This window comes from Monodelphis domestica, chromosome 6 (assembly GCF_027887165.1).
Source record: "Monodelphis domestica isolate mMonDom1 chromosome 6, mMonDom1.pri, whole genome shotgun sequence".
Classification (NCBI taxonomy): domain Eukaryota; kingdom Metazoa; phylum Chordata; class Mammalia; order Didelphimorphia; family Didelphidae; genus Monodelphis; species Monodelphis domestica.
In genome coordinates, this window is record NC_077232.1 from 55,614,325 (window position 1) to 55,636,551 (window position 22,227).

Sequence of the window (22,227 nt, forward strand, 5' to 3'; positions counted from 1 at the left end):
GCTGTAATATGAGAAATAAAATGTGTATCTTGCAGGATTCTTAGGACGAAATCATGTATATTAATACAACAGAAGAATCAGGATATAGGTAAAACACTGATTAGCAAAGAGCCATCAAACAACTTTCCCCATTTTTCAGCCTTGTAATTATTGAGTGGAAAGGGGGAAATGAGGAGAAATGTTTTCAGAATTTTACTATTTTGAATTTCCATAGTCCCTTCTATATAGAGAATGGATGGTACAATCAAAAGGCAAGATTTGAAAGACAGATATTGGTATAAATTCTCTTGGTAGACTCATAATAATCAAAGCTATTATGCAGGTACTAATCATTTCCTGGGGCTATTTACTTCCAGTGAAAATGGAATTCACCTCCAGTTACACAGGTACATGACAAGGTGGAGTGTTGATGAGTCTAACTCTACTACATAGAAGTTAAGGTTCATGTTTGTGAAATAAGCTGTCAGGAAAGTGATACTTTTAGTATAATAAAATCTAATAAGTCTGGATCCTACATGCCATGCCTGAGGATGGCTAGTATCCTTTAAAGAGAACAGAAATAATTTCCACTCTAATTGCTAAGGCAAAACTAATGTGTTGGTACAGAAGCCTTATCTAATGGAGTAGCTATGTTTGACTCCTATATAGGAGAAACAGTCATGAAAACTTAGAAGGAATGTGCTAGGGAGAGAAATCCGAATGAATTTAAGGATTGGAAAAGGTTGGACACAGTCTTTGATTTTCTCTTTCCAAGTCTGTTTTTTCTCTATCCCTTCTCCTTTCTCCTAAGGAAAAAATCAGTACAACAGGTGCAGTTCTGAATCTGTTTTCTTGACACCAGCCCCTCCTGCTGCTATTATTTACAACATAAGTTTAATTAAAGTCACTGGGAAGAAAAATGAATTTGTTTACAAGAGTATAAAATCAGTTCTTTCCGATGACAACTTCTGTACCACTGGTCTTACCAGAAAACAAACATGAGATTCAGAATCTTTTTTTCCAATTAAAAAGTTTGTGTGCCTCATGTATTTTTTATTCCCCATGCTTTCCTCCAACTGGGGAAGCATACAAGGAAAGAGACATCATATTTTTCATACAGGGTTCCATCACTTGTGTTGTGCTGGTTCAAGTTTGTTTTCTCACGTTGTTTTCCTTTTAAAAAATAATAACTATGTAGATCCATCAAACCTACAGAGTATAGTTTTAACCATAAAGTATGCAGACATGGATTCTTCCAACAAGAAATCATTCATTTCTCTTACAATTTATTGATCCCAAATCAGTGGGACAGACACAGAAAACTCAAATTCAAACAAATGTAGAGATACATAGGTGAGGGAAAAATGAACTGGTAGCTCAATTTTCTCCTTTTTTTCTTTCATATTTCATATATATATGGTCCTTGGCACAAACAAAATGTTTTCTTTCTGATAGTCTCAAGGAGTCAAAAAAACCCAGACAACAGGAACATTCTACTTTATTTTTTGTGTATGTTTTAAAATTTGTGTCCTTAATTTTAAAAGCCTTGAAGTGCAAATAGTTAGGAGAAGGCAATAGACCAATTTATTATCCCCAACTTTAGTTAATCTATTTACCTTTTAGCTGTCTTCAGCCAAGGCTGTGATTAGCCAAATCTCATTTAGAACTAGGAAGCAGGAGAAAAAGACAGAATTTAGCTTTTTCAAGAAAAGGAAGAAAGAAAAACTAAATTAGAAATGGGTGTGCTCTTGATTTCATTAGGAGGAAGGGCAAAGAGAAACTTGAGCTAATGAGCCTGGCATGCACCAGCCACAGGGTACACAGCATGGGTGGAAGAGAGAGTGGGATCAATGGGAACAAGACATTCAGCACTATAATGTCTAAAGCTGTCTCAGCAGTTAAGCAAATACACTTTTTATTGTGCCAAAGAATCTGTAACTTGGGATGCTTTACAATGGCACAAAAATCTTTAGATTAATTCTTTTCTCCCATTATTTAAATCTCTTCAACTGTGGCAGAATCAAAGGATTTTTTTCAGCAAGCATAGGAGATGGTGCATTTTCCAAGAGTGTAGCTATCAATCATCTGTTTCCTACAGTACAGTGCTCTATTTGGTAAGCCTCAGTAAACTGACCCTACAGCCAGAAGCTATCGCTATCCCATCAGAAGCCCAATCCTAGGTGCTTGGTTTATATCAAGCATCTGGAATTTTTTTAAAAAGGCATAATCCTGAGAGTGAGATGTCAGAATCTGTCGGTAATTTCTGGTATAGCTCTGGTATCTACTCAACAGAATATAAGGTAAGTGAGAAACAGGTAAAAAGGAGACTATAGAAAAGTAGTTACTAGTGCTTTTTCACCAACAAAATAATAGTCTGTAATACAAAACCAATTAACCATAGATTTACTGACTGTTCATGTTCTATGCAACTGGCCCAAAGAAACATTTAGGAAATTGCTTTCCAAGGTTCTGAACACAGACCCCTGTAGCCCTGAAGTAGAGTCTCTGTAATTATGATCTATGAACCATAACATATTAGAACTTCAAACAAAATTAGGGTCCTTGTCGAACCCATTTAAGCCAACACTGTATGCCTCTTCCTAGCTCTTTTATCATATAACTGACTACTCCTGGCCAAATCTCAGCTTTGGATCACCCTGACCATTCCTTACATTTGCTCCTTACAGACATTTACCCAAAAAAGGTAGAGAAAATCACCCAACCATTCTGACTGGGTCTACTACAAATTAATTTTATAGAATCTCAACTGAGCCCTCACTACTACTACGCAATCCTACTATACCTCCCTTATCAACTCACTATTACACTCTTCAGAGCAATTCTTACAAATCTTTTCATCCCTTCTCAAACCTCCCATGGCTCATCCCAATGCCACTCTCTTAGCTCTCTTGCTTCATATTGTACAAAAAAAAAAGAAATAAAGCCATTTTCTGTGAACTCCATCTTCCCTTCATTTTCTATCACTCATGTCATCTGCCACTTTCTCCTTCATCCCCATATCAAGTAACGAATTAGCCTTACTCTTTACCAAGGCCAATCTCTGACTTATTCCAACAATCCTTATTTTCACTCTTTACCTGTTTTACAATTCATTTCCTACAAGCATGATCATGTCTTCCCTATTCTAGAAAAAAACCCTCACTTGATCCATCTCCACTATCATCCTATGTATTTTCTGCTTTTCATAGCTAAACTCCTCAAAAATGCCATCTACAAGAAATGTCTCCATCTTCTCACTCTCTTCACAATCTGACTTTCAACCATATCATTCCACTAAAATTGCTCTCTACAGAGTTACAATTATCTTTTAAATGCCAAATCCAATAGCCTTTTCAAAACTCAATCTTCATCCTTCCTGACCTCCCCATAGCCTTTGATACTGTTGCTCACTCTCTTCTCCTTTTTTCTTTTTAGGTTTTCAAAACACCATTCTCTCCTGGTTTTCCTCCTACCTATCTGACTGTTTTTTTTCCATATCTTCTTCACAGTATTCTCCTCCAGATAACTTCTTCTTACTATATAAATCCTTTAAAATTCTGTCTTGGAACATCTTCTCCCTCTGCTCCCACTACTTCACTTGGTGATCCCATGGATTTAATTACCATCTTCATGCTGATAATTCTCAAACATAGCCTTCCTCCCCAATCTCTTTCCTGATCTCCAGTCTCCCCCATCTCTAGCTGCCTTTTAGACATCTTGAATTGGATGTCCAATAGACATCTTAAACTCAATATGTCCAAAGCAGAACTCATTATCTTTCTTCCTAATCCTCCCATTGCTCCTACCATCCCTGTTACTGTAGAGGGTAATCCTCTTAGTCTCTCAAGCTCATTACTTAGGAGTCATCCTGGATTCCTCACTATGTCTCATTTTGCCCCCCTCCCCATACCCAATGTGTTGCCAAGGCATGTCAGTTTTACCTATGTAACTTCTCTCAAATATGCCCCCTTCTCCCCTCTAACACTGTCATTACTCACATCTTGATCACTGCAATAGCCTGTTTGTTGGTGGGTCTGCCTGCCTGAAGTCTCTCCTCACTCAAATCCATCCTCCATTCAGTCACTAAAGTGACTTCCTAAAGCATAAATCTTATCATCTCATTCCCCTCCCCCCACTCAATAAACTCCTGTATATTCCTATGACCTCTAGGAGCAAATATAAAATGTTCTGTATGGCATTCAATTCCCTTAATAACTTAATAACCTGCTTTTTCAGTCTTCTTACACTCCCTGATATATACTCTTTGATCTGGTGATACTGGCCTCTTAACTCTTGTTTCACAAACAACACTCCATTTCACAGTTGTAGACTTTCTTCCTGGCTAAAATGGGATGTCTAGAATAACCTCCCTCTTTTGCACCAATTACTGATCTGACATCCGTTAAGTCCCAACTAAAACTATATATCCTATAGGAAAACTTCCCCAATCACTTTTAATTCCAGTGCCTTCCCTCTATTAATTATTTCCTGTTTATCCTATACATATAGCATACTTCATATAGATTAGTTTGTATATTGTCTCCCAATGGATTAGATTAAAAATTAATTGAGAGTAGGAACACTCTTCTGCATCTTTTTTGTATTCCCAGTACTTAGCATAGTGCCTGCATATAGAAGGCACTTAACAAATTTTGATTGATTAATAATTATGCCAATGGTGTCATTTGAACCCAGGTCCTCTCCAGAGCTAGGTGCCCTTCCTACTGTATCAAACCTTTGACATTATCTTATCCAAACCATTGTTTTTCAAAAAAAGTAAAATTAGAAAGTTAAGAGAAATGAAATGACTTATCAAAAGTCATATATTAGTTAGAGTCAGTACCAAGGCTAGGAGCCAACTCTTCTGTTGCCTACTCAGCCCAAGGCTTTCCCACTAAGATTTTCTAATAAATATAGCCTGTTATCTGTACCAAAGGAATCTTTCCAAAACCCAGTTAGTATCTTTCACTCACTAACAATCACTGACTCATTCAAAAAACCCTTGGTATGCTCCTACTCAATCTTTTGGCATTGCTCCATGTATCAGTGGCAAATCTTTAAGCTCCATCTTCTCTCAAAGAGATATAGGAAGAAGATGTGCATAGAGTCAAAGTGCCCTACATTTGTTGGATGAATATCATACATAATCAGAAGTAAAATTGAACTGTCACTTCTGTCCACACACTACCCCACACTCAGCCCTTACCTGAATAGTTTAAAATGACTGCAAAGATACCAATATCATTATCATTAATCTATTTGCATAATATTACGAACATTGTTACTATACAAGAGATCACTTCACACTGAATTCATGGATTTGTTTATTTTTATTTTCTATGCCATTTATCTAGGAATTAGTTATGTATCAAAGTATTTGAATATGACTTGTCTTTATCATTCAATTATACAATTCCTTTAATGTATAGGTCCTTGATAGTGAACCTATGGAACAAGTGCCAAAAAGGGCACAGAGAGCCATCTCTATGGATGTCCCTGCAGTCACCAGCCAGAGTTTCTTACTAGAAAGCCAGAAGGACTCAGGAAAGAGCTGTTCCCCAACCCTTCTCCATGTGCTTGAGGACATTCCTCACTTCCCCATCTCGCTTCCTAGAATTCCAATGGGAGCACTTCCTCCCTCCCCTATGTGGGGTAAGGTGCTGTGGGTAGGGGAGCCTCACATGTTGTTGAGGTTGCAGAACAGATGGCAGCTTGTTGAGTCTCTGGTGAAAGTGATGTCTGTGGTGGGGTTGGAGAGAAGCTAGGTTTGAGGGGAGTCTAGCTCATAGTGTGGCACATAGCTGGAGGGGAGCAGAGCATTGAGACCACTCTCCTCCCCCTCTCCACGTGTACCTCTCATCACTCACCCCTTTGCCCAGCAACCCAACGGGAATGCTTCCTCCCTCCCCTGTCTGAGGAAAAGGGGGGAGTGGGACAAGTTGGTGTGGAGGGAGTAGCTCTCAGTCTGAGGGGGGAGGGCAAGAATAGGGGTGTGACCTGGCACTCTGTCTCTAAAATGTTTGCCACACTGGTATAGGTCATTGATAATATTTCTCTGTAGTTCTACCCAAGCTTAGCTAGCACAGTGTCTTGCATATAGATAGCATTCAATAAGCATCCACTAGTGAGTTGATAGTAAGTTTAAAACATCATGACCTTTATTCAGTGAAGTAAATCCAGGTAATCAGGAATCAGAGACAAGTTGGGTTTACTCTAGAGAGTGAGTAGATATATAAGGGAATTAAAAGATCTACATAAACTGGGCATTATTCAACCTTTTACACTAATGTTAAGTTAATATCTCAAAAAAGTTTTTAACATAAATGAATTGATAAAGTTAACTATGAAAACTACATATTCCTCTAAGCTTCTAAATAGAGATAATTTTACTACTTATACATCTCTAGCATTCAGTTATGCAGAAATGAACAAAGAGTAATGAAAATAGCACAGATCTCTGTGGAAAGCAGAAAGCATAAATCTGTTGACTAAAATAGCACTCACTTTTCCTGTGACAATTTGCACAAATTAAGTCGTCAGGAGTTCTCTTTTTGTCTTTTTTTTTTAAACTGGTTGAAATCCTATGCTACCATATCTCCTTAAAATATGTGCTTACTGTTACAATTTTTCTCATGGTCCTAGCCATATCCCAAGCATCTCTCTTCTAGAAAAGATAAGAATGGCTCTGCTCTTAGTGAGCTCTCAGCAGCAACTTTCTTTGATAAATTCTTCTTTGGAAAGAATGTATGAGCTGAACTTGGACTGATTTGTGATCTTGTCAGTGTGAATGTGCCCTTCAAAAATGAATATCACAATCCGTCCACTCCTGACAATTCTGTGCAACTCTCACATGTCTTCCTGTAAGTATGACATAAGGAGTCAACAAGATATGAGAGGGGTTAGTATAGTGTCAAGACTATGATAAGCAGTGAGATGGACAACCCTAAGAATTCATCCATTAGTTTATATTTTTAAAATATACATCTTTATATATGCATATATACATATTCAAATACACATGCACACTTATAAATTATATCTGTATATATGATTAGAATGTATTATGACATACATGAATAGTTGTTCAGTCATCCAGTCATAACCAACTCTTCATGATCACCCTGAACCACAGCATGTCAATATTATCCATGGAATTGTCTTAGCAAAGATGTTGAAGTGGTTTGTCCTTTCCTTCTCCAATTGACTAAGGTAAACAGAGGTTAAGTAATCTGCTTAACATCACATAGCCAGTAATTGTCTTAGACTAGATTTGATCTCATCTTCCTAAATCCAGGTCCAATGGTTTATCCACTGAGTTGCCTAACTGCTTCCAAGGCAAACAGAAATTAAGTGACTTAGCCAGGGTTACACAGTTAGTATCTGACTCTAGACCTAGTGTTCTATCCACTGAGTTGTCTAGTTGTCTCTTTTATATATGTGTTTGTGTACATATATACATGCATATATACATGTATGTATATATACTTATATACATAAATATAAACATATACACATTTTATGTTATTATTGAGTTATTTCAGCCATGTCTAACTCTTTGTGAGCCTCACCTTTTATGATTTTCTTAGAAAGGACATAATAGTGATTTGCCATTTCTTTCTCCAGCTCATTTTATAGATGAGAAACTGAAGCAAACACAGTTAAGCAATTTGCCAAGGGTCACATAACTAGTAAGGATCTGAGGCCAGTTTTGAACTCAGGAAGATAAAATGTCTTGATTCCAAGCCCAGTGTTCTATCTGCTGTACCACCTAGCCACCCCTAAACTGTTACAGTTAAAAGCGGTTATCATAAACTGTGACCACAAAAAATATGGTTTCAAGACAGTGTCTTGAGTCAAATCAAAAATAAAGTGATCACCATGGAAAAATTCCCAAATATTAAATATACACAGGTCAGCTGGGTTTTATAGAGATTTTAATTAATAAAAATTAAGGAATTAATGAAAGGGAGAGAGAGAGTAAGAGGAAATAATGAGAAAAGGGCTAGGCCAGCCTAGGCTTAAGCCTTAAGAGAGAGATCAGTCAGTCTTTAATCCACTCACCACAAGATTTGTCCCAAGAAAGATTCTAGTGTTCAGAGAGACCCACCAGTTCAGCTCCTCATCTCCACTAAGTTCAGCCACTGAGCCCTTCAATTCAGCTTTGGCAAGCTGAACTTCTCAGAGGCCTTCTGACCTCCTTTTAAAAGAGAATTTTCTTCTATGTCACCTCCCCTAAGTTCTCACATCTACCAATCACAGTAGATATTTTCCAAAGGACTGACCATTCTTAATCCACACCTTCTTTAGTTCTCAACTTCTCTGGGTAGACTAAAACTTCACACCTCTTTTGTTAAGCTTGTCCCTTGCAAGTTTGCAAGTTGCCTGAACCTTTTAGTGATTAATTTGACCTTCATAGGTACTTAGCACCTTTTTGTATTAGATCTAAAAATAGACTTAGCTTAAGGGCTTGGCCTCACTATAAGTATGAGTTAAGTACTTTTTCATTGTTCAGTAGGGAGTTTACAACTTTATCTCCCCCTAAGGCACTGTCCAAGTATGGGTGGAGTAATGTAAACTTCTCACATACATTCCTGACTAAGTCCCTTCATTGTTTAAAATGGGGAATGGTCTTAACCAAATGTTCTAAGGTAGAGTCTGAGAATTTTTAACATTCACAAATCTGAGAAATTTTAAGATTCACAATACATACACATACATATAGATATATACATGTGTTGATTAGGATATACATGTATATACACACAAATTTGTGTGTAGAACACAGAGAAACACACATATACTTCTTAACATATATATAGGCTTATATAAATTAAATTATTTTACTTATATTTTTTCTGATTATTGTTAGTTTCTCTTCCTATTTTGCTCATTACTACACTTGACATGAGATCCCCCCATGTATGATATTCATTTCCTATTTTAACTGTAACTTTTATATTCCCCATCTCCCAAGGATCACTTTAAGAATCACCTCTTGCATAAGTCCTTCCCTGATTCTCTGAATTATTAGTGCTCCCTAAAATTACATTGTATCTTCTATTTTTTAAATGTGTACTTGTATTTCCCAATAAATCATAAGCATCCTGAGGACAGGAACTATTCTGTTTTTGTTCCTATATTCCTAGCACCAAGCACAGTACCCAGAACATTGAAGGAATTAACAAACACTTATTGGATTTAATAGAACTAATAAATGCTATAAACAGGTTATTTTGGACCCATAATTAAATGAGAAAAAGTTAAAAATAAAGATATTCAGGGGCAGCGGAGAGGTATGTGGTGGTTGGAAACCGGCTGTTACACATTACAAGCTATGACCTATGCTGGAGAATTGGAATATCATTATTCAAGCCCTGAATATCCAGTGCCTATCCTGCTTTTCCTGAATTATTTTAATAAGCTTTCACTGCCCTTCATGATCTTTACAATTAAACCTACATCTGGCCCTCTTATCACTCACAGATAATCTTCCATTCCTCATTTCTCATCTCTTTGTCTTTGCACAGGTTCTACTTCATGTCTGGAACACAAACCCATCTCAATTCCACTTCTAGCAATTCCTGGCTTCCTTCAAAGTCATGAACCATCTGATCCCAACAAAAAAAATTGCCAGTCGTAAGGCCTCAAAAAATTAATTCACTGAAAAATGAGCATTTATTAAGTGCTTATAATATTTAGGAATTATGGCTATTGGGCATTAAGACAGCACTTAACATAGTGCCTGGCACATACTAGGCACTTAATAAATTATTTTTTCTGAGTTGGAAATACAAATACAAAAGCAAGATAGTCACTGCCTTCAAACTTACCTCTACTCAACCATATCCAAAAATGGGCAAACATCAAGTCTACGTAGTATCATCATGCATGGTCTAGACAACATACTGTGGAGCACCAAATTAAATCAAAGTGCTCCATCCCTTTTTCAATCCAATTCTTATAGCTCTCATCCTCCTAACATGACTCTAAGGGCCTGAGGATAGAGAGAGGGATAAAATGAAGAAATATCCCAGGGTGCCTTTCCATAGAACAATTGAATGTGATATGGAAGATCCTTCATCAGGATAAAGGCTGGTTACCTATTGGGAAGATTAAATCTAAAAAATGGGCAGGGGAGTTAATTTAATCACCAAAAGTGTAAACATCTGAAATAGAAATGTTAATCTGTGGAAACTGTTACTTATTGAAATAGAATGGTAAATCTGTATGACACTATTACTTGTTGCTGCAGTGACTGGATGCTCTGGCTTATGACTAGAGAGAACTGCTGCTGGTATGTGACACTTGCTACTACACATCCCACTTAATCATTGAGTGGGGGAGGTATGTGACCCATATGTGTGATAGTGGGTGATGAATCAGAATCAAACTAACTGCCCGCTGGGCAGTCCTAAGCAAAGCTTCAACTGTAATTGGTAGACATAAAAGTGGAGGAAAGCACAGGATGTGACACAAAAGAAAGTGTCTTTAAAAGGGAGTTACAACTTCCTGTGGAGACTTTGGACTTCTTCTGGGAGTTTTCAAGTTCTTTGTGCTTGAGACTTCAGAGTTCTCTCATTCTTTGGAGTTCTGAGTTCGAGTTGGAGGCTGATTAAAAATCTGCTGACTGAACCTGAAACCTTTCCTGGTGAGACTGTCCTTTAATCTCTCCCTTTGGACTGACATGTGGTGAGTGAGAAAGGCTGACTCCTGGATTTTTTGAAGAGACTAGCCTCAGAAGAGAATTATACTCTTGATAGAGGCTCCCTGCATTCCTATGTCCTCAACTACAAGGGCTGGGGCCCCTCTGGCTAAGGACTAACTAGCCCTGCCTGTTTTTGAGCCAGGGGTCAGAGCAAAATACTTAGTGCTTAGGCTAGATATCTTACCCTATCCTCTCTCTCATTTTCTTACTTCACTCTTTCTATACTTTGGAAATAAATTGTGAATAAATCTCTTTGAAATTTTATAAAATTCCTGGCAACCTTATTCTTAAATAATCCAGTCCAACCTTTTAAAAAATCTCCTTTTTTATTCATAGCTGCGCTCTTTGTGGTGGCCAAAAACTGGAAAATGAGGGGATGCCCATCAATTGGGGAATGGCTGAACAAACTGTGGTATATGTTGGTGATGGAATACTATTGTGCTGAAAGGAATAATAAAGTGGAGGAGTTCCATGGAGACTGGAACAACCTCCAGGAAGTGATGCAGAGCGAGAGGAGCAGAACCAGGAGAACATTGTACACAGAGACTAATACACTGTGGTATAATCGAACGTAATGGACTTCTCCATAAATGGTGGTGTAATGTCCCTGAACAATTTGCAGGGATCCAGGAGAAAAAAACACCATTCATAAGCAAAGGATAAACTATGGGAGTGGAAACACCGAGAAAAAGCAACTGCCTGAATACAGAGGTTGAGGGGGCATGACAGAGGAGAGACTCTAAATGAACACTCTAATGCAAATACTATCAACAAAGCAATGGGTTCAAATCAAGAAAACATCTAATGCCCAGTGGACTTACGCGTCAGCTATGGGGGGTGGGGGGAGGAAAAGAAAATGATCTATGTCTTTAACGAATAATGCTTGGAAATGATCAAATATATTTTTTAAAAAATCTCCTTTTTACCTCCCTTACATTATCCATATCATGATTTTCCTCAAAAAAGCTCCTTAATTTTTCAGAGACAAATATGTTTTGTTGTTGTTATTCAGTCTTTTTTCAGTCATGTCTGACTCTCTGTGATCCCATTTGGGAATTTCTTGGTAAAGATACTGAAGTAATTTGCCATTTCCTTCTCCAGATCATTTTATAGATGAGGAAATTAAGACAAACAAGGTTAAGTGACTTGCCCAGAGTCATACAGCTAGCAAGCATTTGAGGTCAAATTTGAGCTCAGGAAGATATGTCTTCTTGATTCAAGTAGGGGCCCTCAATGTACTGTGCCACCTAGCTATCCCAAGACAAGGAGGAGTTACTTTCCTTTCCAATGAAGAAGTAGCAATGTTCTATGCAAGTAAGTCAGTCAAGATGACGTTAGATAAAACTGTAGAGTAAATATTCTACAAATTCCTTTCAGTGCCTTCTTTCTTAGATCCACCAGTTTCAAGCACTTGATTCCCCATGGAGTTAGCATATATTCAACTATTTAATGTCCTATAATCCAGGTCATTTCCTTCCCTACATTGCAATGTACCTAACTTCAAACTAATGCAGCATTAGTGGGCTTATGAATCAGCCCAGACATTCTAGAATGGAATTTGGAACTATACCCTACACATTTCCAAGTTGTGTAAATCCTTTGACCCAGAAATACCCTTCATAAAGATAAAAGACAGGGAAAAAGGATCCAAAATGACCAAAATGTTTATATCAGCTCTTCTTTATTGTGATTAAAAAAAAACTAGAAACTAAAGAGGTGCTTACAATTCAGGGAAGGCTGAGCTAATTATAGTATATAAATGTAATTATATATTTTTTCCATAAAAAAAAACCCAAAGGTTAGATTCAGTGAAACCTAGGAAGAGAGGAGATATTAACTGATACAAAATAACAAAAACAATTTCTACAATGATTATAATATTTTAAAGGAAAATAACTTTGAAAAGCAAGGATTGATCAATGTGATGACCAAGCAGTACTCCCAGAAACTACTGAATGAAACATGCTTTGCATCTTTTAGTAAAAAGGTGATGGACTAGAGGTTCAAAAAAGACATACAGCTTCTGACATGGCTAATATGAATGTGTATGGTTTTGATTGGATCTATTTATTTGCTACAAATAAGTGTTTTTGTGTAGGATGGGAGAGTAGGAAGAATGAGAAGGAATGATAGAGATGAAAAAAAATTTAAGAAAATAGTGTCAATTAAACATTTAAAAATACACAGTAGAAAGTGGGAGGAAACTCAAATGTGGACAATGATAAGCAGGAAAATGCTGTAATACTGGCTCTTTCCTAAATAGCTGCTTCTCTTCCCACCCCATCCATTTTCCAGCTCTGGAACTATAATTAAGTCAAAACTATCACTATTACTAAGGCATGTCATCCCACTCTTCTAAGATTCTACTCACTTACCATAAAACTTTCCAAGTAAAAGTATCCTTTCCTGGCCACCATTGCCCTTAATTTGTTATCTTCCTCTATTCCACTGTACTCTCCTTGAAAGAAAGGGGGTTTTCTTAACTTCTGTATTTGTATCCTCAACAATTAACAGAGTCTCAGAACAGAATAATTGCTTAATCACATCTAAAAACCAACTATGTACTACAGATTCAAGGTTCCATATGCAGTTCCCTTGTCATACTCTTCTTTGTATATGGAAACACACATGCTGTTGATGTTTGTCAAATTCATAATAAAAGAGAAAAAGAAAATCACCTAAGCTGGTCCATTGCCTCAGTGTCCTCATTACTTGCTGATTGGATAAATTAATTCAGGTCACCTTTACATAAATTCAATGATGTCACTTTCCTGTATTTCCCCTCTGTGGACTCTGCTTGCATTTTAACAAGGGTTTTCAATGTCTTTAGAGAGTAACTAATGAGTTCAATTTCAGGAACTTAGATCAGGCTGGTGGAAGAGATACTGTGAGTCCCTAAAGACTAAAATATACATGAATTGTCTTCTGTAGCTGAGTCTGGTTATGCCTGGGGACATCTTTTATCAACTGAAAACAATGAGAGTAAGGACTTCCAGATGACTAGCCAAGATGACAGGACCTGTATTTTGTTGTTTACCCAGGAAACCAGATGACCTCAAATGTCAGATGCAATAGAATTTGCATTATAATAATACATTTATCTGTAATTTCCCCCTAAGAGAGTAGGTTCCATGAAAGTAAGACCTTTAATCTGATTTTTAGTTTATTCCACCATGAGGAAAGGATAGTAGTGTACCCAAACTTGTCTTCCCCTCTCAAGATAGAGCATGGGTACACTGTACATCAAATACACTTAATAATAAATGTTGAGTTTTGGTTGAATTCATATGAATTTGAAATATGACACTTCCTGATCTAAAATGCAGTTTGAAACTAAAATGTCCTTGAAATTGCCCTTATCATACCACGGCATGACAAGTTCTGGAAGGAAGACTCTTCATACCATCTCATTGATTCAGGGAATATCTGGTGGAATAATAGCTCTTCTGACAGTATGGTCAGTTTGCACTGTAATCGTAACAGCAGTACATGGACCCTACTAAAGATGTAGTCTATTCCCTGTAATTGAACTCAGATCAAAATGTGTAAGATGCTCGACTGGGTTCTGAGAGATCAAAACACCACCCCTGGGCACTATTACCAAGCTGTCCAGACTTCAACAACTATAATGGGACCAACAGATTTCAAATTCCTTTAGATGATATAAAAACTGCCCCCACTGAAACTTAGTGGGTATGACATCTGACTTTCCCATCCGAAACCAAACCCTCCTTTTGAAACTTTCCAAACCTAACAAATTGCAGTCTTAGCTTTTAAAAGGAAACTGATTTTTAAAAAAAAACTAATACCTCTCAGAGAATGAATGGCATCAACTACAAAAAATTCAAAGAATAGTCCCTTTTAGAAGTTTCCATTTAGGGAAGATATTTAAGCTAAATGGCATTTGATTAAGAGAAATAAAATTAGTGCCTCTAGGATGACATATTCCTCAAGTTTCAGAGTAGGCGTATCAAGACTGCTTCTTGGGCAGAACAGACCACAAAACAATCTGTCACCATGAAATGTAATCACAGCAGAATATAACATCAGCCAGTGCCCAGAGTACACGAAGGTATATTTAATATTCCCCAATCAGCAATCAACTACTGATGCATTCATTCATAATCAGAAGACATGATTTCATTTTAATGGTCTATTTTCCCCAGCATATTATACTTGGTCACTTTAGGATGCATAACAGTCCATTCTAAAAGTTAAGTGGATTGCAAAGTCCTTCAGTTTTTGTTTCCCAGTTGGCCTTCATATAATTGTGTAATTTCAAGGATAAGTGCTCCCTCTATCAAATTCAAGCCCTTACCTGTTGCAGTCCACATGGAGCAGAAGATGAGAAGCACTAACCGACAGTGCAATCTTGTGCCATTGGCCATCTGCCATCCGGTAAGGAAAAGCCTCTGTCCTTGATTTCCCATTAAATCTATAGTGATACCTGATTTCATCTCTCAAGCCGCTGCTCTCCAGTTCAAAATAGCTGTATTGAAAGGACAAAGAGTCAGTCAGTTGGCAACAAGACATCATCACCATCAGTTCCCTCTGGGCACTACCTAATTTCAATAGCTTTTCAGCATTTAAAATTAACTCACCATCACACAAAGGGCCACAACCTGAAATCAATTGTACAGCATAGAAGGCAGCTCACCTTTTATATTAGAGCCCACATTTTCAATGCCCTCAGAGAGGAAATGAAGATCAATTGAGCCACTGTAAGGTAACAGGGCACAAGCTAATTAGTTGAGACTGGTGCATTGTCTTTTAAACACTTAAAAGTGTGGTTCAAATTCCTTTTTCCATTGTCTAAGGAAAGCCATTCAAGTGGAATAGATTTACTGGTGTTTATTTTTAGACCTGTCATATTTTTAAACATTACAGAAAAAGAAAAGTGACCTTAGACATTAGGTCAAGAAGTTGGCAAGAAGAAGAGACTGGTGATTTTAATTTTAATTTATTCTTCCTTGAACAAAACCATAAAAGATAGCAATTCCTCAATAATTAGAGGGACATTCAAGTTTGTTCACATTTAAATCAGTTATTAAGTATATACACCGTCATGAAATCTATGGCTAAGTGTTGTCCCCCACTCCCTTAAGAGCGTTAGGTGGCACAGAGGATATAGGGATGGGTCTTGGAGTGAGAAGTCTGATTTCAAGTCTACTAGCTGTACATCTCTATGTCTTCTTCAGTTTCCTCAACTCTAAATGGGTCTAATAATATCACCTACCTCCCAGGGTTATTGTGAGGATCAAATGAGACAGCATTTGTATAGTACCTGGCAAAATAATAGGTGCTTAATAAATTTTTGTACTCTGGTCCCAGATTTTTAAAGAGAATTATCCAAACACTTGGAAAGTATCAATTTGATTGATACAGTCAAAAATTTGGTCAATAACCATCTTTGCTTTTTATCATACACACAATGCAGGAAGCAATTACCTTTTCCCCACTACTCTTGCATAAGAGTTATACACAGGGAACAGCTCAGTGATTCAATAAATAAAGAGCCAAGCCTGAGATGAGATGTCCCAGGTTCATATCTGGCCTCAGACCCTTTCTAGCTGTGTGACCCTGGACAAGTCAAATTAACCCCAATTGCCCATCCTCGCTGCCCTTGTGCCTTAGAGCCAAGAATTAGTATCAATTCTAAGGCAGAAAGTAAGGAGTTTTGTTATTTAAGAGAGAGATGCATAGTATTTCCCATAGCCTAACCTCTCCCATGAGACAAGTCTATGTCCAGTGAAAATAGCCCACTATCTTCTTCTCTATATATGACATTCCATCCCCTTCCCCCATGCTGTCACACAAGGGCTTCTCCCATACATGGAAAGCCCTCCCTTTTCAACTGCAAAGAATTATAGGCTTCTCTTACAGCACAGCCCATGTGCCATGCCTGCACCTCTCCCAATTTCCCCAGTTAATTCATCTCTCTCTCTTTCTCTCTCTCTCATTAATTAATTTAGAATATTTTTCCATGGTTACATGATTCATGTTCTTTCCCTCCTACGTCCATGAGCTGACAAACAATTCCACTGGGTTATACACGTATCATTGTCCAAAACCTATTTCCATGTTATTCATATTTGCACTATTGATCATTTAAAGTCAACAACCTCAATCATATCCTCATTAAACCACATGATTGATTGTATATTTTTCTTCTGTGTTTCTGCTCCCACGGTTCTCTGCATGTGGATAGCGTTCTTTCTCATAAATTCCTCTGGATTGTCCTGGATTATTGAATTGCTACTAGTAAAGAAGTCTGTTTTTACATTTGATTGTGACACAATGTATTTTCTCTCTCTTCCCCCCCCTTTCTCTTTCCTTCTCCCTCTCCATTTGTCTCTTTATCTATTGATTACTTTATCACTTCATATTTAATTACTTCTATAAATGTTGCAGTACAATACGAGTTCCTTGACAGTAATGACCTCCTTGTTTTTTAAATGATCACCAAGTATTTAAAAGTGCCTATTATGTACCAAACACTGTACTAAGTTTTTGGAATACAAATTTAAAAAATGAAACATTCCCAGCCATCAAGGAGATTAAAGTACAGTATACTAGGATGAGAGGATACAAAATATTCAGGGATATGTAAATACAATCGTATAACTCTAGGCAAATCAATTAACCTCTCAGTGAATTTAGTAAACCTCTAGGACTATAAATTACAAAGATCAGGCTGTTTTATTGTTAGAGAAGTTCCCCACAGACATTTCCCTATACCAGTGAAATCATAAGTTCAGTTTATATCACTAACCCTGCATACAAATATTAATTTGGGGGTGGCAGAATAAGGAGTCAGATAAGGCATCTGAAAAAAAAAAAAGGTTTACTTAAGCTGAACCTTGAAGTGAGCTAGGGATTCTAAGAAGAAAAAGTGAAGATAACTCCATCTTCTAGGTATGGCAACCAGTTGGTATAAAGCCCTGGAAACAGGAAATGTAGATTGCATATGAAGAACTACAAACAGGCACCTGCTTGCTTGGATTATTAGAAAACAGGCATATCTCATTTTATTGCACTTTGAAGATATTGCATTTTCATGTTTTGTTTTTGTTTTTACAAATTGAAGATTTGTGGTGCCCCTGAATTGAGCAAGTCCATTAGCACCATTTTTCCAATAGCGTGTGCTCACTCATGACTATGAGTCACATTTTGGTGATTTTTGCAGTATCTCAAACTCTTTCATGACTTTGTATCTATTATGGTGACGAATAATCTTTGATGTTACTATCATAATTGTTTTGGGGCACCACTAACCATGTCCATTTGACAACAAACTAAATCAATAAATGTTATCTGTGTTCTGACTGCTCCACTGACCTGCCATTCCCCATCTCTCACTCTCTCTCCAGGTATCCCTATTCCCTGAGACACAATATTAAAATTGGGCCAATAAATAACTATAATGGCTTCTAAGTGTTCAAAAGAAAGGAGTAATCAATTGATGTAGAAAACTTCATTGTTGTCTTACTTTAAATAATTGCCACAGGCCCCCCACCATTCATTTCCCTCCCCACAATTTTCAGGAACTACCAGCCTGATTAGTCAACAGCCATCACCAGCAAGACAAGACTCTCCACTAGTAAAAAGATTAAGACTCATTTAAGACTCAGATGCATTTTTTAGCAAAAAAATAATATTTAAGTTATGTACTTTTTTACATAATGTATTGCACACTTATTAAACTACTGTGTAAACCTAAATTTTATATGCACCAGGAAACAAAAAAAAATTCATGTGATTCATTTTGTTGAAGTGGTCTGAAACCAAACCCATAATATTTCCAAGGTGTACCTATATATAATGGAGAAGAGTACTTAATCAGATTGGAAAGTTGATGAGAAATAGAATGGTGAAGGGCAAATTGGCGAGTTAGTGTTTTATCCTAAAAGCAACAGGGAGAAACTGGAGTTTCTTGATCAAGGGATTGGCATAATCAGATCCTTCCTTTAAGAATGTTCTTTGGAAAGACAATGGAGCAGAGAGAAGAGGCTGCATTCAGGAAGACCAATTAGGAGGTGATAGAAATAGTCCAGGCAAGTGATAAAGAGCTACACTAGGATGTTTTTAGGGTGAATATTAAGAACCCATGAATGTAGAGGAGGTGATAGACAGTAGGGACTTTGAGGAGGCAGAATTGACAAGATTTAACAACTCTTTGGATATAGGGCATGAGTTGGGGCATAACATAAAGGATCACCTCCCCCCTAGGTTACCAACTTGGGTTTTTGCCTTTCTATCTACAGTACTTAGCAATTTCTTACTTTATATATATATATATATATATATATATATACATATATATATGTATATATATATATATGTATGTATGTATATATATAATATATGTGCATATATATATTAAATGCTTGTTAAATTGAATTAACCATGTCCAGAAGAAGTCACTGTGATAAAGTAAAGTTCTAGAAATGACATTATCTCCTAACAACATGGACTACAGAGAGGTATCATCTAGCCAGGGGTGCTAAAATAAAACCCTTGAATCACAGGAGATGGCTCTTTTTCTGATCCACTAAGCCAGTTTGCCCCTACTAACCAACATATTTAATAGCAAAGTGTGTCAGATACAAGGACTGAAATGTATATATCATAAACCTAAGCTTCTGTTATACATGGTTTCCCAATCTTATGTCAAGGAACAAATGCCTATTTCTCATGCTTCTGTCTCACATGAGAATACCAAGGAGGAGTATTTAAGAATAATGACCACCTCCTGACCCACTTCAGTGATGCCACTACTAAGAAACAGATGGGAGAACAAAGGATGATGAAGTAAATATAATCTAGCAAGTGGCTTCCAAATCCAAGCACGCTTATGTTAAGACAAACATTAAAAGGCCATGGGAAAATAAATATCTTAATGTGCACAGCTTTCAGTCATAGATTTTTCTGGCTCCTTGAAGCTAAGTTAGCCAAATGTTCTTAATAAAACAAACTAATTTACAAATTTATCTCTTCCTTTAAGTTCATTCTTTTTAAGCCCTTACCTTCCGTCTTGGAGTCAGTACTGTGTATTGGCTCCAAGGCAGAAGAGTGGTAAGGGCTAGGCAATGGGGGTTAAGTGACTTGCCCAGGGTCACACAGCTGGGAAGTGGCTGAGGCCAGATTTTAACCCAGGACCTCCTGTCTCTAGGCCTGGCTCTCAATCCACTAAGTGACCCAGCTGCCCCCTCTTCCTTTAAATTCAAAAGGGAAATATGTATAGCCTGAGTATGGAAAAGGAAATAGATTTTCTAAAATCATTTTTATCTCCTGTATCCATGGAAATTTAGAAGCAATCATTTAATAAGTAATTATTTAATAGTTGTGCTGAATATTATGAGGAAAACGGGAATATCATAGAGTCATAAAATCCAAGCCAGAAAAGGCCTCAGTGATCATCCATTCCACCCCATACCAAAAAAATAAAAATACAGAATTCCTTCTACAATATGACTTGTTATATATCTAGTTCTTATACACAAACTTCCAATTATGGGAACCATCACCTCCTGAGGAAATCCATTCCTTTTTTTGAAAAAGTCTAGGCGCTATGAAGTTTTTCCTTCCATCAAGCTTAAATTTGTTCTTTTGAAACTTCCCTATTGGTCCCTGAATCAAACAAAACAAGTCTAATACGTCTAACAAATACTTGTACACAATTATTTCATTCTCTCTTCTTTAACCCAAGAAGTCCAGTTCTGTTCCCATGATCTTCAAATAGCATAATCTAGAGGCATTTGCCATCCTGGTTCCTCTACTCTGGACTTTGTCCAAGTTGATCATAGTGTTTGCTCAAGTGTAGTGCACAGAACTAAATATGATGTTCTAGATATAATCTAGAAAGAACACAACACAATGGGCCTAGCTATTAATATCTTACATATCTGAGAAGGTCTTGACCTTAAGGAGCTTACTATCTCTTTTTAAAGCTCTTACCTTCCTTCTTAGATTCAATACTAAGTATTGTTTCCAAGACAGAAGAATGGTAAAAGATAGGAAATTGGAGTTAAGTGATTTGCCCAAAATCACACAGCTAGGAAGTGTCTGAGGTCAAATTTGAATCCAAGACTTCCCATCTCCAAGGCCTGATTCTCGGTCCAATGAGCCACCTATCTGTATTTTTTAAAGCTTATTCTTTAAGAAAGGGAGATATGCCTAGTACCAACATCATGATGACAAGGATCCAAAGAAAATGATAGCACTATACCCATCAGTGGAGGCTTGCAAAATCAGGTGAATATGAAAGAATTTTTGCTCTGAATGTATTGACTACCTCCTCTTTTTCTCTTCAGTGAACCATAGCCAGATCCAAGATGTCACACGATGTATTCCTCTCTCTCTATGGGTGATTATAACTCTAACTCATATAAAGGATGCAAAGCCATAGATAAATTGCACTTCACCATCTCAGAGAGTCAATTTGGCTAATTCTCTAAATACTGTCACATAGGAACTAGATATCATCACTCATCATGAATAGAAGGTCAAAAAATTCTAAGGTCAAAGAAAATTCTAATTTACCAGTCTATTGGAAGTTAAAACACAAAAATCCCATTCCTCCTCTGAGAATGATCACTCACAGTACTTTTCACAGAAATGATTACCATTTCCCCAAAATCATACTCATTGCTGATTTATTCCTGAGGAAAACAATTCCTTAATAAAATTCTATTCCATATGCATGCAAATACTTGTTTCTGTATAAAAAGCCTTTGGTCCAAAGAGCTCTGCAGATACAGTGTCTGTTTACAATCAGATGATAGTCTCCCTGAACATCTCCCTGGACAACAATTGCTAGCATGTGCAAGCAGGTGGTATGGTCACAAAAACTGGTTTGGTCAACAAGACCATGCTCCTCCATTAACTAACACACATCAATACCACTTGCAAGTTTCCATTGACAAAGGGAAAGGCTAGCCAGGTTCAAGGTTCTGTTAGCATTAATACCTATTATATAGCCTTAGATGTCTATATACAAAAGATCAAAATAGTTATTATAAGAAGTTATAAATGCATGGGAGAAAATTGGCTCTCAATATCATGGTATTTTTTCTGCTCTGGAACTCTGTGTGAAACACTTTAATATTCCCAAATATAAAAATTCTAATGTGATCTTAGGCTATATTCAGAAAGATGTACCTTCCAGAAATAAGAAAGTGGCAGTCCTCAGGTACTCTGCCCTCCCTGATCAAACCACATCTAGAGTGCTGAGATCAGTTTTGCATACCACATCCTAAGATGGCTCCTAATAAACTGAAATGGCAAAAGGATAAACAGAATGATGAAAGACCTCAAGTTTGTGCCATAGAATGATGGACTAAAGAAATTGGTGAGATATGTACCCTAAAAAGTCTGGGCTTAGTGCTGGGATAAATATGTCATTTTTCTTCAAATTTTTAAAAGTCAAACATGTAGAAAAGGGAATGGGCTTATTTGCTTAGTCTTTGGAAAAAAGAACTAGGAATAACACAGAGAGTCAAACCAATAACTCTGTATTAGTGAAAATTTCAAACCATAATAAA

The 22,227-nt window shown here is 37.0% G+C and overlaps 1 protein-coding gene across 3 annotated transcripts in view; it reads right to left on the reverse strand.

Moving 5' to 3' along the window:
- Positions 1-22,227, reverse strand: part of NELL1 (neural EGFL like 1) — a 947,998-nt gene that overhangs the window by 794,871 nt on the left and 130,900 nt on the right. For all 3 annotated transcript variants that reach the window (XM_007497168.2, XM_056802023.1, XM_056802024.1), the window contains one exon: positions 15,003-15,173. In XM_007497168.2, coding sequence (XP_007497230.1) covers positions 15,003-15,173 — 171 coding nt within the window. The remainder of the gene's footprint in view (positions 1-15,002; positions 15,174-22,227) is intronic.